At 44.5% G+C, this 23,503-nt stretch overlaps 1 protein-coding gene across 2 annotated transcripts in view; it reads left to right on the forward strand.

The window, feature by feature from the left end:
• LOC119167465 (galectin-4) overlaps nucleotides 1-23,503 on the forward strand; it is an 82,499-nt gene that overhangs the window by 24,547 nt on the left and 34,449 nt on the right. The window contains exons 2-4 of one of the 2 annotated variants that reach the window (XM_075866223.1): nucleotides 20,124-20,212; nucleotides 22,030-22,053; nucleotides 22,587-22,794. In XM_075866223.1, the coding sequence (XP_075722338.1) occupies nucleotides 20,124-20,212; nucleotides 22,030-22,053; nucleotides 22,587-22,794 (321 nt within the window). The remainder of the gene's footprint in view (nucleotides 1-20,123; nucleotides 20,213-22,029; nucleotides 22,054-22,586; nucleotides 22,795-23,503) is intronic. The other variant, XM_037418943.2, reaches the window with a different exon arrangement.

Genomic DNA, 23,503 nt, shown 5'->3' on the forward strand with positions numbered 1-23,503 from the left:
ATATATATATATATATATACCAATTTCCACAATTATATACTTGCCCATGGTTCGTACTTAGAGGTAGAGTTTCCCTGAGTTTGTACTTTCAGTTTAATGCTTCTGAAAAGGAGATAAAGAAGAACAAGGCAGGTAGTATACTCAGATGGTAGTGTCCGTTATGCTGCTATGTACTGGGATGTAGAAATCTGGGTTCGGAAAGAGGGAGCTAAAAAAAAAAAAAGGCAGATCCCGCGTACAGTGGGAATCGATGATATGCAAAGCAGGAATAAGAAATGTTGATATGTCATATTAAAATCAGCACAACGTTACGAGGTGGAGGTAAATGATGCCTACATGACTTTCGTGTCATGGTTATCATGTTTGGATGTGTCGTTTACCTTCGTCATCTATTCACGCCACGTGATACCAAATTTAGTATATGTTGAGCTAGCGAAACGGCCGCGAACACGCCATGGGCATGGTATGTTGTCATGCTCTTACATGACACACGTGCCAGGATTATCATGTTAGCCAGTCATATATTTCGTCATCCATTGACGTCACGTAACACCAAATTTGGTATACGTGGAGCTAGCAAAATGGCCGCGAACGCATCGTGGAGGGCCCAATACGCTCCAATGTAGCGCTGACGTGCGCGCACGGCGGGCACAGCGACGCTACGTTAGCAAATCGCGAGCACTCTATAGTCTGTCTGACACCAGTCGCGACCATCGTCCATCGGCGCAGCCCGGCGGCAACGAGCGCGAAATGCGATACGCTGCATTTCACGCCAATGTAATAGAGTAATATTACTGTATGCCGACGCGTTACCCAGACAACATTGCGTCTCCCTCTTTTCATGACGGAGGGATGCCGGACGCGCTCAAAACGCGCATGCGTCAATGCAACGCACAGCGGCGTGCACCTGCGGCAGGACCGGCACCTGGCGTGGCAACGCTGACGTGACGCGACGAAATGAACGCCGGAGAGTACGCGCACCGCGCAATGTCGAAATATAGTGGTTCCTTGACTGTGGCATGTAGGCGTGTTCTCACATGACACCAATCTTATGTTTATCATGTTTTCACCAGTGACATACCTTCGTCATCCATAAGCGTCACGTAATACCAAATTTGGTATGCGTGAAGCTTGCGAAACGGCCGCCAGTGCATCATGAGCGTGGCATGTGGTCATGTCGTTACAGGACACGCATCTCATGTTTATCATATTTGCACCAGTATCCTACCTTCGTCATTCATTCACGTCCCGTAATACCAAAGTTGGTATAAGTGAAGCTGGCGAAACGGCCGCGAGCGCACCATGAGTGTGACATTTAATCATGTTGTTATGTGACATTCATGTCCTGATTTTCATGTTATGGTCTGTCGCTTGTGTTCGCCGTGCAATCATGTCATGCCATACCAGTTTTGAAACATGCCATATGAACGAAACCACCACAAGAGCTGCAGGACCACGAAGTGTAAATAATGACATTCATGACATACACGTCATGGTTTTCATGTTATGACCAATAGCATATGTTCTTCATGCAGTCATGTTATGCTATACTACGTTTGGTATCGATACCATTATCGAAACGGCCAGAAGAGCTAAAAGTCATAGGCGGCTAGATAGATAGATAGATACGCTGAAAGTCGCCGAAGTTCACTAAGAAATGCTTCGCATTTAAAATAAACAGAAAAATACCTTGGAAATACCGAGGTTAACGTATATAGTAAAACATTAGCCGATTACAGTAATGGCTCTAATAAGCAGCGTTCCTACAATATTATCTACCGATAAAGCGTCAGAAATGGAAAGACGAAGACATATTGTAAATAAAGGAAAAAGTTTTCTGAGCCATGAGTAGCGAAAGCTTCTGTTTACTTGATGAGAAGTCAGAAACTATAGTGCGGTAAAGGCAACACCAGCCTCATTCGAAAACGTCAAGTAAAAGTCAAGCGAAAGACCACCTGGCTCACAGGCCGTACCACGTTTCATGGATTGCAGTGCCACCTTTACCTCATCAGGTGATGGAGGGACGTGAAGACGATCAGCATCTTGTTGAGGAACGCGGGGCAAACCTTTAAGCATAGGTAGTATTATATCACAGTGTGTGCACATGGCCGAACATAACATCGCTTCGAAATGCGTCAAATAAAATTTATCGATCAGGTATGCTATACATAAAACAACTTCTCTAATGAAGCTAGTAGATTTACCCATTTTTTTAGTGCATAGCTCGCACCGGTGAGCATTTTTATATTTATTTATTTATTTATTTATTTATTTATTTATTTATTTATTTATTTATTTATTTATTTATTTATTTATTTATTTATTTATTTATACAATACTGCAGGCCTTGGGCGGCCCAAGCAGGAGTGGTTTGTTGGTATAACAATGAAAAAAAAACAGTTATAAACAAAATAAAAAAGAAGGGGATAAGGAAATACAAATTGAGAGCAAGAAGAAACAAGCAATAAAGAATCGAAGAATACACGAGAGAACAGGAGAGGACTAATCAGTGCATATTTCAGACATATGACACATAAGAAGGTAATGACCAAAAACAGCGAAGCAAGGTAGCAATGATCATACAGAGTAGCGTAGCTCAGATTTTCACACTACTAGATATGGAAAAATCAATCACAGGATAAAGGCATCGTTACAAATTTATTCTGCGAGCTGGTTAAACAACTGAGGAACAATGTTTGATAAGAAGGTGTGAGAGGGGAAGGCATTTCAATCACTTATGGTGCGTGGGAAAAAGGAATGTTTGAATTTGTTTGTGCGTGCAAAAATCGAGTTACATTTACAAGGGTGAAAGTTCCTAGTGGGTCTATGGGACAGAAGGTTTAGATAAAAAACGGGGTCGAGTGCAAGTTTACGGTTCCAAAGCTGATAAAGAAATTTACGTGTGACAAGAAATCAACAAACCCATGATTCTCCATTTATGTAGCCTATCTACTGGTTATATTTGCGTGAGGACTCAGTACGTAACCGGTAATTATCTATGATAAATTAAACGACGAAGTATGTCTATTTCGCCTAAAAGTGCCACAAAAAGGAGCCATACGCAACGGCCTAGACGAGAAAGTACACTTATTGACGTAGTCACAATGCTTTTAAATTAATAAATTTGCTAGTAAAAAGCTGACGAAGTTCAAGAAAAGATAGTCAATCCTTGACTTGGTTGTCTACTAGTTACACTCTCACGTCGCCGTTCATGTGCCCTGGAGTATTGAGTTGACCACCGCAACTCCGAAACTGGTGCATACGCGCATACGACGGCCCGTAACGATACGTGTAACTGTCTTACGCTTTTGGAGTGAAGAGTTTGACGACGTACGTAAATGGTATTTTCCCGTTATTCATTCCATGACCAGACAGACATACTCGTCAATACCTTGCCATACTAATTTTGGCCTACCAGGAATCGAGAAGGCGATCACAAGAGCACCCAGATGATAGAGGCCAGATAGATAGATAGATAGATAGATAGATAGATAGATAGATAGATAGATAGATAGATAGATAGATAGATAGATAGATAGATAGATATAAACGTTCTATGCATGTCTAGGTTGCTAATAACTGCTTCGCATTTAACACGTACAAACATGTTCAGCTTCGTAATGTTTATTTTTATCCTCTGTGCTCCCTCATTTAATGAATGAGGGTGTGACTTATGAAATTGGTCCCATTAGGTTTTCCTAATTCTCATTCATTAGCCCCACTGCGGTGGTTTAGTGGCTAAGGTACTCGGCTGCTGACCCGCAGATCGCGGGATCGAATCCCGGCCGCGGAGGCTGCATTTTCGATCGAGGCGAAAATGCTGTAGTCCTGTGTGCTCCAATTTGGGGGAACGCTAAAGATCGCCAGGTGGTCGTAATTTACGGAGCCCTCCACCACGGCGCCACTCATATTCATACGGTGGTTTTGGGACGTTAAACCCCACATATCAATCAAATCTTGTTCGTTATCCCGAGGAGTCGCTCAAACAGTTCACTTTTGTTTATCTGGTTTGCAAGGTGTGCAAGAGCCTCGACCCCTTGTTTACTTACGCAACCTTTGTAGAAGCAGGTCGCGCGACTGTTGCGTGACGTGGCGTGTGTGTTCACGGCATTGAAAGGAAAGGAAGGAGAGGGTGATGGTGCGAGGAGGATGAAATGCGTGTCTCTGGGAGCGCTACGCGATGCGCTGCCAAGATACCTCGCGCCGTTCGTCTTGGCCAAGAACCTCCGCGTTGGCTTGTGTTGCGAATAGGGACCAATATACAGCGGGCTCGGAGCGAATAGGCTTCTCCAGAGAGAGAGAGAGAGAGAGAGAGAGAGAGTGAGAGAGAGAGAGATTCGAGGTGGAGGGGAGTGGTGACTAAGGTCTATTTTTGAAACACCCGCCGACACCGAGTCTGGCCTTTCGAGCCCAGTTAAGGCATACGAGACGAGGAGCCGTCGGTTGCACAACATGGCTTTCTTCTCCGCCGGCTCCAGAGAGAAGCGTTACAAGAAACAAACACGCAAATTTTATTTTCTCTGTTCAGTGCAGTTAAGGATGCCTTATGCGCGGCTCGGTATTGCCTGCATTATTCATGTGTTGTGTGTACTAAATGAAATTGCACCCTCTCATTACGTCGGCGTGTAGCGAAGGCGTTTGAGTTTTGTAAAAACGCGCTTATATCGCAGACTTTTTTGAATTAATACCGTTCTGTAATCGGAGCACTGAAAAAGTGCAGTTTCTATTCTAAACAACCGATAATATCGCCTCATTTATTTTTGCTAGTATGCCTACGGTAGATGTTACGAAATTACTGCCTTAACAAGTACTTAAAAAGTCCTGTGCCCCTTACAGCTCCCTGCTTATACCATATTATCCTTTAATTTCACAACCCGCCGCAGTGGCCTTGCGGCTAGAGGCCCGCAGGTCGCGGGATCGAATCCCGGCCGCGGCGGCTGCCTTTACGGTGGGGGCGTAAATGCCTGAGGCCCGTGTCCTTAGATTTAGGAGCGCGTTGAAGGACCCCAGGTTGTCGGAATTCGGTGGGACCTCCACAATGGCGTCTCTCACAATGATATGGTGGTTTCGGAATCTTAAACCCCAACAATTTTTTTTATTTTCACTGTACTGCGACAAGAGAAAGCCCCCATGGTCAGGAAGCTGCAAATACTCGTTTTGTTTTAATTATGTCACAACGATAATAAACAGGACCCTAGCCGTGAGCACTTCTCTTAATAGCTCATTGTGTTTCGTATAAGCTTTAGTTATTATCTCGGTATTACGTCCGGCATTCATCGGCGCCTCTGCTCGCGCCTCCTCCAGTTCACAAGGTTGAATTACATATGCTTACAACGACTATGTTGCGGATGCAACAATATGTACACAGTGAACGTTCAGACGCACTTTTTGCTAATTGTGAAGTCTTTTAATAGTGATAAAAATCATTACTTTCCATCGCTGAATTTTTTCGAAGCAGTATATCAACAAAAAGATTAACCGCACTTAGCTTAGCGAGTTAGAAATTGCGTTGTAGGCAATATCAGTCACGGCGGCTGCGTTCTGATTAAGGCAAAGTGCAAAAGTCCCCACGTGCCTCGAATAAGTGCGTGTTAAAAAAGTTTAAAGGAGCTAGTACTTCATTAAGTCCCGCCTAACCATATCGTGGTTTCGGCACGCAATATCGGTTTATTATTTATTTTTCAGAAAACAAGGGAGAGCCTGCTTGACGAAGTTCACACACACACACACACGCACACACACACACACACGCACGCACGCACACGCGCGCACACACACACGCACGCACACACACATACACACAGGCCAGTGACTGTGTAAAGGCACCGTTCAATAAACAAATAAGGAAATATACTTATTAATTTTAGTTATACAATTCTTTACATTCTCTTGTGCCATTGGTCAGTAAATTACGCGTTATCTCCGCCTTTTTAATGTATGCAACCTGGGCTCGCCTGAAGGAGATAGCACATTTGAATATTACCCTGTTTAACAAGCTCTTCGTAAAAGGGTATTGTGTTCACTCATTTTTTTCCTGAACATATTAAGTTTGCACGGTGTTATTTTTTTCTTCTTTTTTAACGAGCAACATGCGCTAAGCTTCCGCGCTTGTTCACATATACCTTGCTCTTTGTGCGCAGCTGACGAAAGAAAAAAAGGCGGGTAGAAACGAGACGGGTAGAAACGAGGCAAGTGCCGTAGCGGCATACACAAGGGGCTTACGAAAACACAGGAAGACGCTACGAAGCACGCGAATTTATTATTCTTAGCGGAGTGATTTACTGCTGACCCGGACAGAAAGAAGGCGCTGCTCCTTGAAATGCACGCGTGGAAGGTACGTAAAAAAAAAAAAAAAGCAGGGAAAGTGAGATGGGTGCTTTAACGAGATGTGGCGCAGGTGTGAAGCTATAGCACGTGTTCCAGGATTGGAGGTAAGAGAAAAAAAAAGGCAATCAATGTTTCTTGAACCGAGCGATGGGCACAAGCAGCTCAATGCATGCGAGGCGAGCGAAGGACCGTCAAAATATTTAGGTTGGCTATCCTAGCGCGGACGGAAGGGTTGGAAAACCAAATAAATGTTGAAGCAGGCGGAAAAGAGGAGGGCTCTTCTGATCATCGGGGCGACGAAACAATGCACTGCTTCTTTGCTCGAAGCAAAAAGATTGATTGATTGATTTGTGGGGTTTAACGTCCCAAAACCACCATATGATTATGAGAGACGCCGTAGTGGAGGGCTCCTGAAATTTTGATCACCTGGGGTTCTTTAACGTGCACCCAAATCTGAGAACACGGGCCTACAACATTTCCGCCTCCATCGGAAATGCAGTCGCCGCCGCCGGGAATCGAACCCGCGACCTGTGGGTCAGCAGCCGAGTACCTTAGCCACTAGACCACCGCGGCAGGGCGCGAAGCAAAAAGATTGCGCACCGAGCCGCGCTGTAAAAGTGTTTGGCTAGCTATATACTGTGGCGTCACGTGAACCCGTGAACCAATAAACAACAACAAATAAGCAACAAAAAACAACACTAACAACAAAATAACAACAAAAACAACAATAAACAACAAAAAATCAACAAATAAACAAACTGTGCTGCGGTAGATGAATATGCATGAAAACGTTTGATTTGGTTTGGTTAAGTGAATTAGACGTAACATGACCTCAGTAATTCACATCGCGTTATACTAACATGAGAGATCATGCTATAGTCATGCTAATACGAGACGCCACCATTTTTAAAAAGATGGTGGCGTCTTTTGTAAAAAAACATCTATATCACTGAAAGGTCGAGGAAGAAATTCTTTGCTTTGAATTACACAGCTGACACTTCCTGGCAAGTGCTGCTGGTGGAACCGTATAATCGTCACAGGAAATGTGCCACATGCATTCCTTGCGAACATGCCTCATTATCTTTATAATGTGGTCTTGACACTTGTGACTGTCTTCACTGAAACGAATAATAAGCGATGTCTCGCGTGTACAGTACTCATGAAGACGGGTACTTTCGTTGAATTCAGGGAACCACTTTCTGTCGCCTGATCTGTCTTCGGAGACGAAGAAATCCAAGTATCCGAGTCATATAGAATTTAACTGTGAAATAGAAAGAAATAACTGCTACCGCGTGCTAAATGGAGCGCCAGTGCTAGCACCTGAAAGAGAAACAAAGTTGACACGTGGCCCAGTGACCTCTGCCGTGAACTCTATTTTCTAGCTCGTCATCAACAGCCCCAAAGGTGCGAAAAAAGTTGAGAAACGTTGCCAAGAAAGGAGGAAACAAAGAACTTCACGCGTCCCAGTGACACAACCGTGAACTAGATTCGCACTTGTTGCGGCCCAAACCTATATACAACACCGTCGGGGCAAAACCCAAGACAACAACTTTCCGAGCCAACTGTCGGGGTGAGGGTGTTGAAAAGTTGGGGCAAGGGTGCGAAGAGTGAAGGGGCGTTATACTTTGATCTCGCTCTCTCCCAACGAGAGGAGTCGGCAGCCAAGTGAAAAACGTTGAGCTCGAGCCCCGCGCCAGCGCCACTCGCAGACGACCTCGAGTGCTTGAATCGCAACGAACGCGTGGAGCTCGACCCCTTGCTCCGTCTCCTCTTCGAAACAGGACGCCCCAGCGTCGGCCTCCGTGCCCCTAAGTGTGGAAAAAAGGCACACAGTGTCTTCTTCGTGCCTCGTTTGACTCGGAAAGGGTGTATCACCCTCGAAGGTGAGCAGTCCTTTAACATTTGACTAGCGAAGCCTGTGTTTTTACGGGGTTTTGGTGCCATGGAAACAATCTACGAGAATCATACGAGGCGCATTTGACACCGGCTTGACATGGACTTTAAAACCGTCGGTGTGGATTTGCGCTGTCAATCACTCAACGTAGCTGCGTTCTAAGTATGCAAGGAGGGCTTTTATGGCTTTACGTGCTTACGAGCTGCGAGGCCAGACTTCCTAACATCTTTCCTCTTTCAATAGGATCCATCCTCAAGTTGGACTTCATTGGTTCACAATTGTGCTGCATAACTTTTTGGAATGAATAATGACAACTGAACTTATATTTAGCTGCAACTCCAACCTAATGTCTGTCAACAGTAAGGACACCAGCTGCATTTTATATTGATATTAGGACACATTTATAGTATAATTGCGCACTAGTGGGACGCGTGCAATGGTGTTACTGCATTATAGGGATAACATGGCAACCAAAGCACAAGACTGGGTTGATTAGCAGATCATGGGAGAGGCCTTCGCCCTGCAGTGGGCGTAGACAGGCTCACGATGATGATTATGATTATACACCCATTATACTCCCAGAATACTGGTGAGCTGGATAATTCTGCGCTTCGGTGAGAAATGACTCACTAAAGCTTGCTTCCGAACCAAATCCGCGTATTATTAACCCAAATGACGCCATAAGGACGAATATTGCAAAACTCGGTCTGCTACAATCACCATGATTCAGCACCTGCGGGAATTCTGTTCTCCCTTGCATTAGCAAAAGTTGTTCTAGCTAGCGAACGTCATTCTCTTTGAGGAATTGTCAGCTTATATTTTAATTTCTTTAATATTTGAATTTCTTAGTGAATATAACCAATTTGTTGCCGCTTTCCTGTGAAGCCCACGGCCAGTCTTAAACTTTGTTGTAGCGTGGCTAGTAGTTGAACACACTGTAAAACGATTGATTGATTGATTGATTGATATGTGGGGTTTAACGTCCCAAAACCACCATATCGTTATGAGAGACACCGTAGTAGAGGGCTCCAGAAATTTCGACCACCTGGGGTTCTTTAACGTGCACCCAAATCTGAGCGCACGGGCCTACAAAATTTCCGCCTCCATCGGAAATGCAGCCGCCGCTGCCGTGATTTGATCCCGCGACCTGCGGGTCAGCAGCCGAGTACCTTAGCCACTAGACCCACTGTAAAACGAAACCCTGTCAACACGCACCACTTCGTCGTCAAATGTTTCCTTTTCTGTGTGTCCTCACAACGCCTCCAGTTCTTTTCTCGTCCAACTCGGTGAATCAGTGGCTATTGGATGCTCGGCTGCTGACCCGAAGGTCGCGGGTTCGATCCCATCGGTCGCATTTTAATGGAGGCTAAATGGTAGAGGCCCATTACTGTGTGATGTCAGTGCAGGTCAAAGAACACCAAATGGTCGAAATTTCCGGAGTTCTCCACAACGGCGTCTCTCGTAATCATATCGTGATTTTGGGACGTAAAGCCCCACATATTATTATCTGTTACTTTTCTCGAGCGCTACAACAAAGTAGGTGCAGCCACGACAAGCAGCTCACCAAGTCACCCATTATCATCACTCTCTATGCTGCGAAAGCGCTTGAATGATTTTGTGAAATTGATTCACAATCACGTGATATCGTATCAGCGTCATAATAATGCTATAGATTGTGCAATCGGGGTAAATTTTGAGGGACAATAAGACACACAGAGTCTACAATGACGCTGATTTTATTGTTTACTTGACGGGCGGCGGCCCTCATCTTCGACCTTGTTATTCACTTTTTTTAATGTAAAAAAAAGATTGGCGTAAACAGATATTTTTTTTATTTGTACCGACGCTTACAAAAAGTGTTTTAAGGCACATTATAAGTGAACTTATTACAGAGCTCTCATAATCAACAAGTATTCGCATCATCTTCCCAAAGGGAACCCTGATGGGATGCGAAGCAGCCGCGTGGCGCACGTGGGGCGTCATGAGGTGAACGGCGCTAACACGGCTGCTGCGGTGAGTGCTGGAAGAGTCGTTTGAAGCGATGGCTGGCGTAGGTCTTGTCGTCTCTTCAGAGGGGACACGAGCGCTCGACCGGAACTGGCGTGCGTTGCGCCTTGGCTACCACGGCCTTGTGATCGAGCGTTGCGAGTGGTGGAGAAGGTTAAGGGAGAGAGAGAGGTGACACGTACACATATGTTTCAACCCGTAGGTTAGGCGTGCGTCAGGTATATTGCGCGTGAATCGGCGAGTCGGCGCTGTGACGAGCGGCGGTCGCGGTAGTGGAGCGAGCGGCCGTAGCAGCAGGTGTTGCGGACGAACGGATGATGCAGCAGCTGCGGGTGCTGCGGTGAGCGCGCGGCAGGTGAGGGAAAGAATGACGTCAGAGTGCACAGCGAGGGAAGCGTGACGTCAACGCGCAGCTGCGGCGTGACCTACTAGGCACCGCTCCAACACCTTCGTTCCAACACCTTCGTTCTAGGCACCGCTCCAGCACGTTCGTACCGACGCACGTACGGTGTGACATGCGTGATTCAAAGAGTTGCTTCACATAAAAAATTCTTGATGACTCCAGCTCCAGCAACAACAGTAGATAACCATAAATACTTTGCTAAAGTGGTTTCATTGCAAAAAATGTGCGCAGTTTGAACAGGGGTACAAAGTCTGTTTGCGAGGTTCATGCTTTCTTTTTTTCTGCTTTCTGTGAGAAGTATGTCATTTACTTCAAGGTTGCCACGCGGCAAGGCCCGGGACATTACGGAGTATTAACATTTGTTTCTGAAATGCTCGTCCATAAAACTGTATGAAAAAAAAAGAATTACAGATATTCGGTGACACAAAAATAGTTCGCGAATATTGCTGGGAATGCTGTTTACGTCTTCGTTTTGCGGCCGCATGTGCATGCTGTTTTATACGTGGTGCCCCTCCAGATCAAGCGATTAACTCTGAGCTATTTGGCTTGATAAATTTTCATCTACATTACACACTGTGTACCGTGCAGCAATCTATAGGCTCATCCTGTTTGTGTGCGTAATACCAGACGAATGAAATGGGGCAGTTAAGGAAGAAAGATACGTAATCTAATCGTGTGAGCAGTCATGTGAACCCATGCTTCTTCTCTTTATTTCGTATTATGGATAAATGTTCCTGTCCGACAAAAACTGATTGGTCTTCAAAAATCACTAACCCGAAACTTGACAAAAAATCGCTGATGTGTTTTTAATGCTTGCTATAAAACATCATGCTGAGTGTACTACTCAGTGTAGGATTGCTTGGGATTGAAAATAGATGCGTGTTAGTTATGATGAACAGAGAACTGGAGTCCCTCAAGCAGCAAGTTATCATTCGGTTTCAGTTCGTTAGTTAGCAAGGCACTTGGAGCGGTGCCCGTGCTATAGGACCAAGTGGCAGTATACATTTTGAGTGTTTGCTCGCGGCAAAATAGCTTTTAAAAGGGTGTGAATAGAGCTTGTTGGCTTGGCTTCATAGCAGGGAACAGCGCAGTTACACGGGACAAGACAGACTGAAAGACTTGGCATAGATGAGTCCGAATAGCCGTTTTCCGGTTAAATGTTTCGCTAAGTTTGGAAGTCAAGCTCAGGGAAACAATTTCTACGAGTGACCTCCAAAGAGTTTTAACTTGAAAAGCGCAAAAAACTTGAGATTGTCAGCAAGGCTTACAATACATCGTGTTGCCTTTCTTGTCTTGTGTACTGGCACTTTTTTTTCGCTGTGAAGTTTTAACTTGCTGTAGTTACCTTGTTGGTGCAGCAACTTACCGGCGTTGTGGAATTAGAGAAAAAGAGAGATTAGTTTGTTTACTTTGAGAGAAAACATCACCTTGTAACTAATTAGTTAAAACAGCACAGAAAAGGGAATCAAGTGTTTCTAACTCACTCAGTGTTACTTATTTAACAATCGTTACATTCATACGCGTGAATGACCTGCGTGCTCATGAAATGACCGATGTCTTTGCTACATTCTTAAGTGTCTGCAACACAGATCAGCGCTTAGTGGAAGTCAGGCATCGGCGTCTAACCTGGCACGTTCGTACGTTAACTACGTAAGGCTGCATTCGAAACATTTTTGGCCTGCAAGCATTAGCTAACGTCGGTCATTCAGTTTGAAAAAAAAAACAAAGAAAACGGGAAATCACGACTGTCGGAACATTTCTCTCACTGAAAATAGCGTAAGACGATTCTTTATGGACGCATACCGAGGACTGGCATTCATTTGATAGTGGCAAAACAGAAATAAAAAGATCTGTACCTCATCAGCGAGAATGTTGCGCTGTATGGTAGTGCACTTGAAGTTCAGAACGTAGTACTAGTTGTCAGTGGGGGTTTACTTGAGCCAATATATACCAAAAGGAGAAAGGAAGAAAAAAACTGATTATCATGCTGTAAATATCTCACTAGAGTGGCTGACACGTGAGCATTGGTTGTTAGAGGACGAGGGATAAGTAAAGGACACGAAGAGAATAGCGAGGAAGGGATTTAGAATTTATTTACATATATATCTACGCAAATAGGTGCGAATGTTAATAACATTTGCTAATAAAATACGTGAAAATACGTTCTGACACGCACGACACTTCAACACTGATATGAAACGTTGACACAACAGTAGGCGTACCCATTTCCCGACAGGCTGTATCTTGAGATGAGCGGGAGCACCCGCAGCATCACACACGACAGCCTGCCATCTCAATGTGCACGGAAATGTGGTTGAATAGACCGTGGTATCGGCTAGATATATACGCAGTGCTGTCGGACGGATCCACCTAAAACTCTGCACCGAGACGATGGAGACCCGATAAGGGCGCGTGCAGCTATCGTCACAGGTGGTCTGAACATTCCTTAAAGAACATTTTCGATTTGATACTGCTAATGGTGTCAGATGTTTTTCGTGTAAATTTCCCCACCGCGATCGCTCAGTACATCTATATTCCTATAAGCGCTCGACGCTTGCACCCCGCAGTATTGCGTCTGCAAAGTTCGACTACTGTATACTCGCGGACAACTTTTCTTGGCAGTGCAGCGAAGGCTACAGTGACACATCGCGTATATCCTACCGCTATGAATGTAGTACTACAATTGTGCCGTTATTTTCTACGTGAAGTATGAAAAATACTGCCTTCAAGTACATGTCCAGAAGCTCGGCCTCTGTAGCTTTCCCTTCTTTTGCCAAGAAACGTTTTCCGCGAGTTATATAGATGGGCTTTACCTGAGGCTGCGGCTGTGAAATTCACGTTTTATACGAGCAGAGATGCGAGTCCCGACGTGTGGAGCATTAAACTTGGGATAGAAAGTTGGTCAAGTTGACACGCTTGTAAGATGAAAAGAAAAAAAAGCTTACATAAAGCGGAAGGAACTTAGAACAGCGAACCTTAGCTGAGACATGTTAGTGAACCAGCAGACGCAGTACGTAGGATACTTGCGCAGCGCAATCACCGCTACCTACAAAGAGGCATATACACAATATATAATCATAAATAGCGTCCCAACAGCAGCTCTACAAACCTGTATTTATTGGCATAAATACAATGTACTGAACTATGATAAACTTTAAGACGGCAAGCACAGTCTTAAGAGAACGCCAACACGTCCGTATCACCTTTTAGCGCACTGCACCGAAATAGCGCGAATGGAAGACCATAGGCAAAGCAACGTGACGGAGGAATTCGGGGAGATGGAAACGAACGGTTACGACAGACGCTGAGGGGAAGTGCGGTTAAGCCTGGTTAACAAACGCCTTTGGTCGGGATCTGCTATGCCTTTCACGTGCCTTCTTTCGTGGTCTCCCAGCGCCACTTAGAGATTATAAGCAAACGCAGGCGGGCCACTCACCAATGGGAACATGGGGTGAGTAAGCTGCCATCGTGGTTCTAGACCGGCTGGCATACCTTCGTTCTGTTGTTTATTTATACACTCATCAGTGCCCGTGATCAGCGCTTTCACTGTGTTCAAGCGTTCTGGGACCTTAATAACATTCGGAACAGCTTGCTTTAACTTTGCTCGTACAGCAACAACTCATGCGCTTGCTGCGTAGGCCGGGAGACGAATGCAGTGATTGCGGAGATAACCAACCGCTGGACTTAATGTTGTCTTCCCTTCTCGTAGAACTTGGTAAGTTATTGCGGGTCGCATTGCTAGGCACACTACTTACGGGCGTTAATTGCGACGGCCCACGTGCGCCCCAAACGAAGAGTTTTGGACGGCCGTCGACGGCATAGCAAAAAATAGCACCAGCTATCCTATACGTAGTAAATTGGCTTAATATAACATGTCCCGTAGAATGTTCGTGATTGTCAGCTTGGTATGAATCACCTGGTTAAGAAAACATTTTTTTCGGTATGAATCATGAAGTGGCGTTCGTTAGTCAGAACAAGAGTGCTAATTACCTTCGGACTAGTAAACTTTGGCCTACGTTGGCGCTCCCCCCTAATGTATCAGTGTCAGCGTCAGCTCTTCATATACATTATTAAGGCAGACAAGGGCTGATTGCATAACGTCTACGTATTTCGCTGCAGATATAAAAGGAATAATTCTAGAGTTAGTTTCTCTAAAATGGCGTTACTTAGCGGTGGTCACTACACTAAATGTTCTGTAGGAAATGTCTGCTTCGTGAAGTGATCTACTTGACACTAATTAATTTTGACACCCTTGAACAAAGATATTCGTCAAGCATGTTTTCATTAAGGAATGTTGTATAACTGTATACAGCGCCTGCGTATTCGGTATGATAATAGCGTGCTAACAACAGCAACAACAACAAAAGTAGTAAAGCACTGTGCCTATTTTCTACGTAGGTTCTACATGGCGTTTCATGTTAGGAATGTATATATGTCTGGTCGAAACAAGCGCATTTTCCTTTAGAGCTCTGATGATGGTGTGGTAGGAAGCTTAAATTTTCATAATAAATGTGGTACATGCAATCTAAAGGGCTAACAAAACCAACTTTCCTGTATATCTGCTGATTCTATTTGCGAGAGGCGCACCAGTCAGTACGAAATACGTCATCGGAGACATAGATAATCCGCAGATGTTACTGCGAAATCATTTCTTCGAGAATAGACAACTGGGTACACGCTGTCTCCATATGCGGCCGGCAGGAGGAACGCCCCTCAACGTTCTTACTGGACGTCTAGATATGTACTTTAGCTCGAGATACGCCAGCAAGGCACTTTTCATGTTTACTTTTTTTATCTGTCTTACCTCAATCTTGTTACGTCGGCTCCCACCCTGGGTTCGGCATAGCAGGTGGCATTCATCCGTTTTTTTTTTCTGGAAGGTAGTAGACCGATTCACATATGCGCGAAAAACCACCGTCACAGTTTCCCTTTGCTTTCTACTCGGCAACCAGATGTAGTGGAGGTATATGCCGGCTCCGAGTTGGACTTGAGCGCAGCCTCCTGCATACTTTATTAGGCTGTATATATCGGTTCCGAAGCGACAGAGAGAACGCAAGAACGAAAGCAAGTGAATGCACGTCGAGCAGCCTATAGTCTAGACTGCTTCAATATTTATGTACACAAAGCCGGCGGACGGGGGCGTGTTCGGGACGCGGAAAGAAGCGGTCGGCTACGCCTCGCCTAATGCCGTGACGTTGGATGCGCTGTGTAGGAGACGCGCGGTCTCTGAGGTACGCGTGGCCGAATGTCAAACTGTGTGCTCCTTCGGGAGTGCGCGCTAGATCCTAACAAAGAACATGAATTAGAGGCGTTGATTATGCGCGACCTCTCGACCTATGCAGTCGCCCAACGAGGAAGGAAATCTAACAAGAAGAGAGCCGTGGCTTTGCGAATGGGACTGTGTGCCGTGTATCGCGTTTGCTTTGTTGTAGCACGTTGCGTTTAGGTTAAATGAGATAACACATGGTTGCCGGGAATGAAGGAGCCGCCCGCGGCACGCTGTTCATTGTAATCGACTTTGGTGGGTGTGACCTAATTCGTGTAAAGGTTTCGTCGGAGAAAGACGGCGCAATTACTTGTAATCGCTGTAAGCAGTATCGACAGTTACCACCACACAGGTGTGCTAATAGTGTGACAGCATTTTTGCAGTCTGAAGAAGACAGATTATAGTTTCAGTAGACTGAAAAAAGACAGGATCCACCTAAAAGTGCTGGAATTTAGTTCACACACGAATATCAAACAGCGAGAGAAATGTGGAAGCCTATTGAATTGAAAAACTAAAAAAAATGCATCTGCCATTCATCCATTGCTTTCTTAGACAAACAATTTTCGCTCCTTTCATCTGTGCGTTCATGACTATATTTTTTATCATTCGTGTTGTTTGCTATATATGCATTTGGCGTAGCCTGTTGCTGTGAACGTGCTAATCCGAGGTATCATAATAACTAGTGTTTGTTATATGCGTCAGGGATGTTTTTTTTTTTGTTTTGGACGAGATAGTGCAGATCATGTTGGCTACTTGAGCAGACGTATTTTCAAAAACAAACCAGGTATTAGATTGCGCTCGTTTGTTAAAAATCTTTGCTTCGTCCCCATGCTTGTCTCGTGCAAAATGGCTGAAAGATGAATTCCAGTTTAATTCACAAAATTTTCTCTCTGATAGTTATGTTTTTTTGTTGCACGTTTCTTATCAGCTATGGAAGTGCTGGCAGGGTCTTTGTCGAGATTTAAACTTGAGTCTCGCCTAACTTTGCGTTTGCTTTTAGCGACACTGTAAACATCGCCGACCCAAGTCGGGGTAGAATTACGCGCCCAGCAATAGTGTTGTAAACAACGACGTTACACGATTCACTCTCGCTGCTTGAGTCTTCCTGGCGCTTGCCGATGAGCGCAGCTGCGCAGAAACTGCTGACGCAACGGAGCCACCATGCAAACTTTAGACTGGACTGAAGAAAGGGAATGCTGGGCACGTGGCCCGGAATGCGCCCTCCGAAAGACGACCGCGAAACGCTCCCCTTCTTCGCATCTGCCAAGACGCCGTACAGCTTTCTGGCCTTCATCTTCTTCAACAACGTTTTCCCGCTGTTCGTTTACTGGAATTTCTAAACCTACATGAGCAGCAGTATCCTGTGAGAATTCTGTACAAGCATTGTCTGAGGGAAAAAAAAAAGTCAAGTGTCCGTGTGTCTATCTATCTATCTATCTATCTATCTATCTATCTATCTATCTATCTATCTATCTATCTATCTATCTATCTATCTATCTATCTATCTATCTATCTATCTATCTATCTATCTATCTATCTATCTATCTATCTATCTATCTATCTATCTATCTATCTATCTATCTATCTATCTATCTATCTATCTATCTATCTATCTATCTATCTATCTATCTATCTATCTATCTATCTATCTATCTATCTATCTATCTATCTATCTATCTATCTATCTATCTATCTATCTATCTATCTATCTATCTATCTATCTATCTATCTATCTATCTATCTATCTATCTATCTATCTATCTATCTATCTATCTATCTAATTATGCTGACTAACGTTAGCGGGGACTTCGTCTGCAGCATAAAAACGTCCAACCATATACATGACCATACGAGGACTTCTAACTTGGCCTGAACTCACCTTGCTTATATCGAGGGCAAACACGTGCTTCCCAGGTCAATTATCTCATCATTCCTTTTACTCGTCTCTGTGCTCCGTGTCTCGTTTGTCTTTCAGAGCGAGCGTGAGTGTTTCTGTCACTTCCTTCCGATACCCTTATCGCGCTCCACTCGTTTTTGTGTTCTTCGTATTCCCACTGCTGGCCCTTCCAAATCTCTCTTGGAACATCTCTCCTGTGCTGTCAACCCCCTTCTCTCGTCCTTTACGTTCCCTTTACCGTTTCGTTAGAGCACGAAGCCGGAATGCTTCCTTCTCGCCCTCGACGTTTATTTCGGTCCAAACGCCTGCAGCTCTGTTCTTTCCTTGCGAGAGTGGAAGCTTGATTGACATGCCTCCCCCTTTGGCAACCAGGCTCCAATAGGTTACCTTCTGGCCGCGCTGTTTTGTGGCTCCATGGGGAACCTGCTTACTTCTCGCCGCGTCCGATCGGGCCAATATCAATAAGGCAGGCCGAGCGGGCCAATATAAGCTCTCCTAGGAGCCGCGGTTTACAGAGACCCTGCCATGCTCGATAGCACCCTAAGGCATTCCGAAAGTTCAGGCTGAACTCTTAAGCAAGTGCGCATGGGAAATATTTCGTCATGGCTAACCACAACATTACGTGTACGTCGTTGTCTTGCCTTTATCTTGCGAACATAATATCCCCCTTCCGGCCAGGTGTTAGCACACAACGTAATTACTTGTGAAGTAAAAATTGCGAGGTAGTTTCCGGGACGTCGCTTCTGCACCTCTGACTAGAGATGTAGTTGGCGAAGCTAAATTATTAGGTAGTGCGTCCATTTGGGTCAAGCAGCATGAGAATTTGATGAGTAAAAGAGTTATCGCGGCCTGCGTATTTAAAGCGACGTACAACTTGGATTCGCATGCAGCATTACAGATATCCTTACACTTGACCAATACGGTGCTTCGAATCAGCATAGATGGGCCATAGAAATTGTGAAAAGGGCGTTTTTTTCGTGCTTTTCTTCAGTTTTTTACTTGCTGTTTTTTCGTTTCTGGAGTTTTGTTTTTTTCTTTATTGTGTGAAAGCTGGAGCTTCAAACTTTCCAAACGCGGTGACTGTGCCCTCCGTTCCGTTCACACGGTTGTGTCTCAAACCAGTTGTAAGAATATTGCATATCTATATTGTAGTGCAGGTGCTGCGGTGTCTCCTGTATTCCGTGTTTTATGTAACAAAATAAGTGCGGTGGTTATGAAAAGGATGATGGTACAAATCACGGCTTCGACGACTTCATATTTATCCCAGCAACAGGAAGGAGCAAACGGGCCTATAAGGAATTGGTGCTTTATGGCAGTTGAGTCGTTCTTCAAGATGTGACTCCGTCACAGAGGTAACTGAGGTTATTACTTGACGTTTCTTCGTACCGTCATTAACTTTTTTCTTCCATCGACTTGTACGTTTAGTTACGGCTACTTGGATTAATTTTCTTTTGTGTAGCTTGTACTACGCCGTTAAAGGCTGTGTCGCAACAGAGCTGGTGGGCACCTAGCAGATCATGGCTTGGCGAGGCTTTTACCTTCTCACCTCTCTCGTTCCCGCTCATTATCACACTACACTGTGCATGCAAATTGGGGTCCACCTCTTTCGCCTTGTCTTGTTAAACAGACCCTGACACGGTTTTGACGATTTTTCACAAACACACTGGGTCAGTAAACCAAGTTACAATGGTAATTTAGAGACCGATTTGGGCTCTCTGCATAAACTGTGTAATTTACTTCAGCCCTTTAAAGCTGCGAATCGCTCCAGATCGCCGCTGATCGCCGCGACTCGGCCAAACGCGTTTCCAACCGCCCATACACCAAGTGACATGCCCTGCCCCAGTGACGTCATCGTTTCCAGCTGATCTGATTCGCTGTGGAACGCGCAGCACAGACTGCCGGTACAGCTTCGGCAGCGGAATTTACGTGTATTTGGTCTCAAGCCAGATCGTGACATAGGCGCCGTGATGGCGGAGCCTAACGCTCGAATGAAGCGTTGAGGGCAGTTGAGGGTGAAAAGTGGAGCAGAGGAGGGGAGCACTTTTTAGTACTCGTAGCTCTGTTAAAAATGGGTGTTTCAATTGAACTCTGGTGCCAACAATTTGATCCAGTGGTGGTCTAATAAAAAACAGAATGTGAAAAAACCGTTTCAGAACTGTTTAACCGTTCGAATAGAGTGCTTACACCGTGATTGAACGCTTACCTATTCATGATAATGATACGAGCAAACATCAAGGGTAACAGCTCTGCCATTAGAAAAAACATAAAAAGTAAAGCCTTAATGCTTAACCCAAATTGTGACACGAAACGTTTTTTGTTATCTTTGCAGCCGGTTCCATATGCCTGTCCTCTACCCGTCAGCCTTACCGTCGGGTCCCAAATCTACATACAAGGATTGGTACCTGAGGTATCCGTACGGTAAGTCTGTGGCCAGTCGTGGAACACAACTCCGCAGCCTGCTGCCCGCGAAAAGTGCATGCTCATGTAAATAATGTCGTGCAGCACGCCCGCAGTGGGAGTCTTTACCCCGTATACGCCACATTTCATGCTCACAAGGTCACGCGGGGGCAGTGCAGGAAAATTTCCCGAGTGCCCGCTTTTGGTTCCGGCGGCAGAGTGTTTTGCCTTTGACATAACATTACCAGAGCTCTAGGTTAGCAAGTATTAATCAGAAATATGCAGTCCGCGTAAAAATGATGAGCCTTCAGTCAAGTCATAAGAATGCCTTATAATCGCGAAGTTCATTTTGACAAGGACAATAGAAGAGAACATGAAGTGCAGTGCAGTGTCATCAAAGCACGCTGGCACCAAATCTAGTTATAGCGTCACCGAGTAAGTTTACACACAAAGCTACACATAATGCGACAATGAGAGGTGAAATTGTTTACGTACAACGGGCTTTTCCACTGTACTAAATGACATTATCAATAACTTAGAAATATATTATTTGCGCTCTCCTCGATTCCTTCTCTCATTATTTCTTTTTGCAATACATCCACATTTTCAATGGCCAACTTGTTGATACTACTCACGTCTAGAAATTCGTTTATAGCCAATAATGTCTGCTGTATGCTGCGTTTGTTTGCTTTCGCAGCCAGTTGCTGTCTCTGTTCGCAAGATCAGACCTATTTCAACTGTTCTCATCGCACAGGTGACACCTGATCCCTTAAATGAGCAAAGCGGACATTGTCGCGATGTTAGGCAAACGCCTCCCCATTTCTCAAGTAGTTACCGAAATACCTTATCAGGTTTTGTTTCAGAAACATTACACTAAGACCGAGTAAAGCAAAAAGAAAACAGCAAGAGAAATAATTATATTTTTGTATTACGAAAACAACCACTTCTTTTCAAGGAGGTCTGGTTTCTAATTAAAAAAAAGCCATAATGAAAGAATAGTGGCGCTGTTTTCATAAAATTACCGTATAACTGTCTCATGAAGTCATAAATTTTTCTCTTTTCCCCACCTCAGAAAAAAAAAAGAACGCGTAACGGTGTCTAATTCATTATTTTTTAGTCAACAAAGACCACAGTGTGGTTCCAAAGAGACCTAACACTCTGCGTATAACAATGTATGATATATTTTGTATCGTTAGAAAGAGCCAAATACGCTTTAGCAACATGCATAGGCGTAATATATATTGGCATCTACAAAAAGAATTCTCGGCGAAGTTTGCACTATTGCGCATCTTATGAGAGTGGCTAAAAAAGCTAGTTACCCGTTAGGTATCGATGACTCTTTCTGCATGTGCAATTAGGCGAGCGTTGAGCACGATATTTGTTACTAAGTTAGGCTAGCGGCAAACATCTCCCGTGTGCTTGTGCTTTTGTTTGTCTCGTCTGTGTTTTGTGTGTGTCTGTTTAGCGGCATTTTGTCTCATGTTTCAAACAACATCTCTTTGTTAACTATGTCAGTGCACGTCTCGTGATGTAGAACCGAGCAAGTTTTAGTGCGGTGGGAGTTGCGCACGCGAGAGGAGCGCATTGGGCACTGCGTGCAGAACTGCGTGCAGAACTGCGTGCAGTTGGCACTGCGTGCAGTACTGCGTGCAGAACGACCTTGCCCTTCGAAGGGCAAGGTCGTTCTGCACGCAGCACTAAAACTCGCTACTATGTCAGTGTTTTTTTGTAGCATGTCACATCTAAACACTCCGAGGTTCGAGCAAGCGTTCTGCAATTTTCATGTGCATCACCTCACTGCACTGTGTGTTTGCATGTTGCACGATGGGAATCGACAGTCCTAAAGAAGAGGAGGTCCAGTCGTAAATGGAGAACTCATCTTTCATTTCATCTTCATTTGCTTCTTGTATTGTTGAATCGATAATATAAGCAGCAACTGGAAAGATATGTGCGCTAGCTTGTGTGAAGCCTGTTGTGTTTGCTTACACAGTAGCGAAATTGTCGGCTACCGTATTTACTGGCACGATAGCAACACCGTCAGCTACTAAGGACTGATCGTGGATGTTGGTTATCTCGGCACTGTAGGCTAATGTTGGTTAATGAGATATAGCGTTCACTACTTTTGGATAATGTTGTCTAATATTGCCAATGCTGTCACATGTTTACTTGTATGGACTTGCGTTGACTGGTATTATCTGCCAAAGTAGTCGTTAAGTTCTGTAGAGTGGCTGGCGAGTACCGGTAGCAACGTGAGTTTACTAACCCAATTAAAGCAAGGCAATTGAAGGTAATTGAGGGTAATGCTTACGCATTTTTGCCTTGCATTAACCGCTACGTCTTCACAGAACCAGTGGAAACTCCAATGAACGCATGCAATGACTGGTCGTTCTTCCAGGTTTTCCGTTAACCTTCAGAGAGGAACTGGGGAGGCAGATCCCGTACAGCTCCATATTAACCCGCGCTTTGAACCGGAGGGACCGGTTGTTGTCCGCAACAGCCGCGAGGGCAAATCGTGGGGTCGTGAGGAACGTGAGGGCACATCGCCTTTCGCCAAAGGACGACCCTTTCTACTCGTCATCACTGCCACCACCCCGGGCTATGAAGTGAGTTCGTTTCTTCTCTTCTCCTGTCTTCGTGACTCTGAAAAGAGACGCACCTATACAATGAGTACTGCCAATCATCTTGAAACTATAGATGTGAAAAACCACTGTAAAAATGAAAACGAAACTATAGGTTATTGTCGAATGCATATAGTGAAGTGACAGAGCTTAAAGCACACATTTGCACGCACAATTTACAACGCAAAAACGCACAAGCAAACATACATTATTATGCCACGAGAAGAAAACAGATGTACTCGTAGAAGTAAGGTGAAGTGAATTTTAGAAATGAAAATTAACTACTATTAACAAAGAGTTTGCTATCTGCAACCAAATCTTGTAGAGACGCGATGTCTAATATTCCTATTTTTGTCCTGGCACTGTTTCCTCATTATTAAAGAATTGTCAATGTACTACGGGCCCCTGTAAGTGCCGACGCGATAACATTTCTAAGTGATTCTAATAACTCACCGCAGATCATGGGATACGTTATACTTTCATTTCAAGTTGCGCTTTCTGTCACTCTCTGTTGACTCCAGTACTGACTTTTGAGCATAGCTTCTCCCACGTAGTAGCACACCCTTACGCAGCGTTGCTCTAAAATCCCTGGTCCCTAATAAGATTATTTTGTTAAGGTAATACTGTGCTACTATTTTTTTCAACCTAGTGTGCTTTTGTATTGTGATGTTTCTTTGATATCACTGAGAGGCTT

The sequence above is a fragment of the Rhipicephalus microplus genome, chromosome 6 (genome assembly GCF_043290135.1).
Source record: "Rhipicephalus microplus isolate Deutch F79 chromosome 6, USDA_Rmic, whole genome shotgun sequence".
Classification (NCBI taxonomy): Eukaryota; Metazoa; Arthropoda; class Arachnida; order Ixodida; family Ixodidae; genus Rhipicephalus; species Rhipicephalus microplus.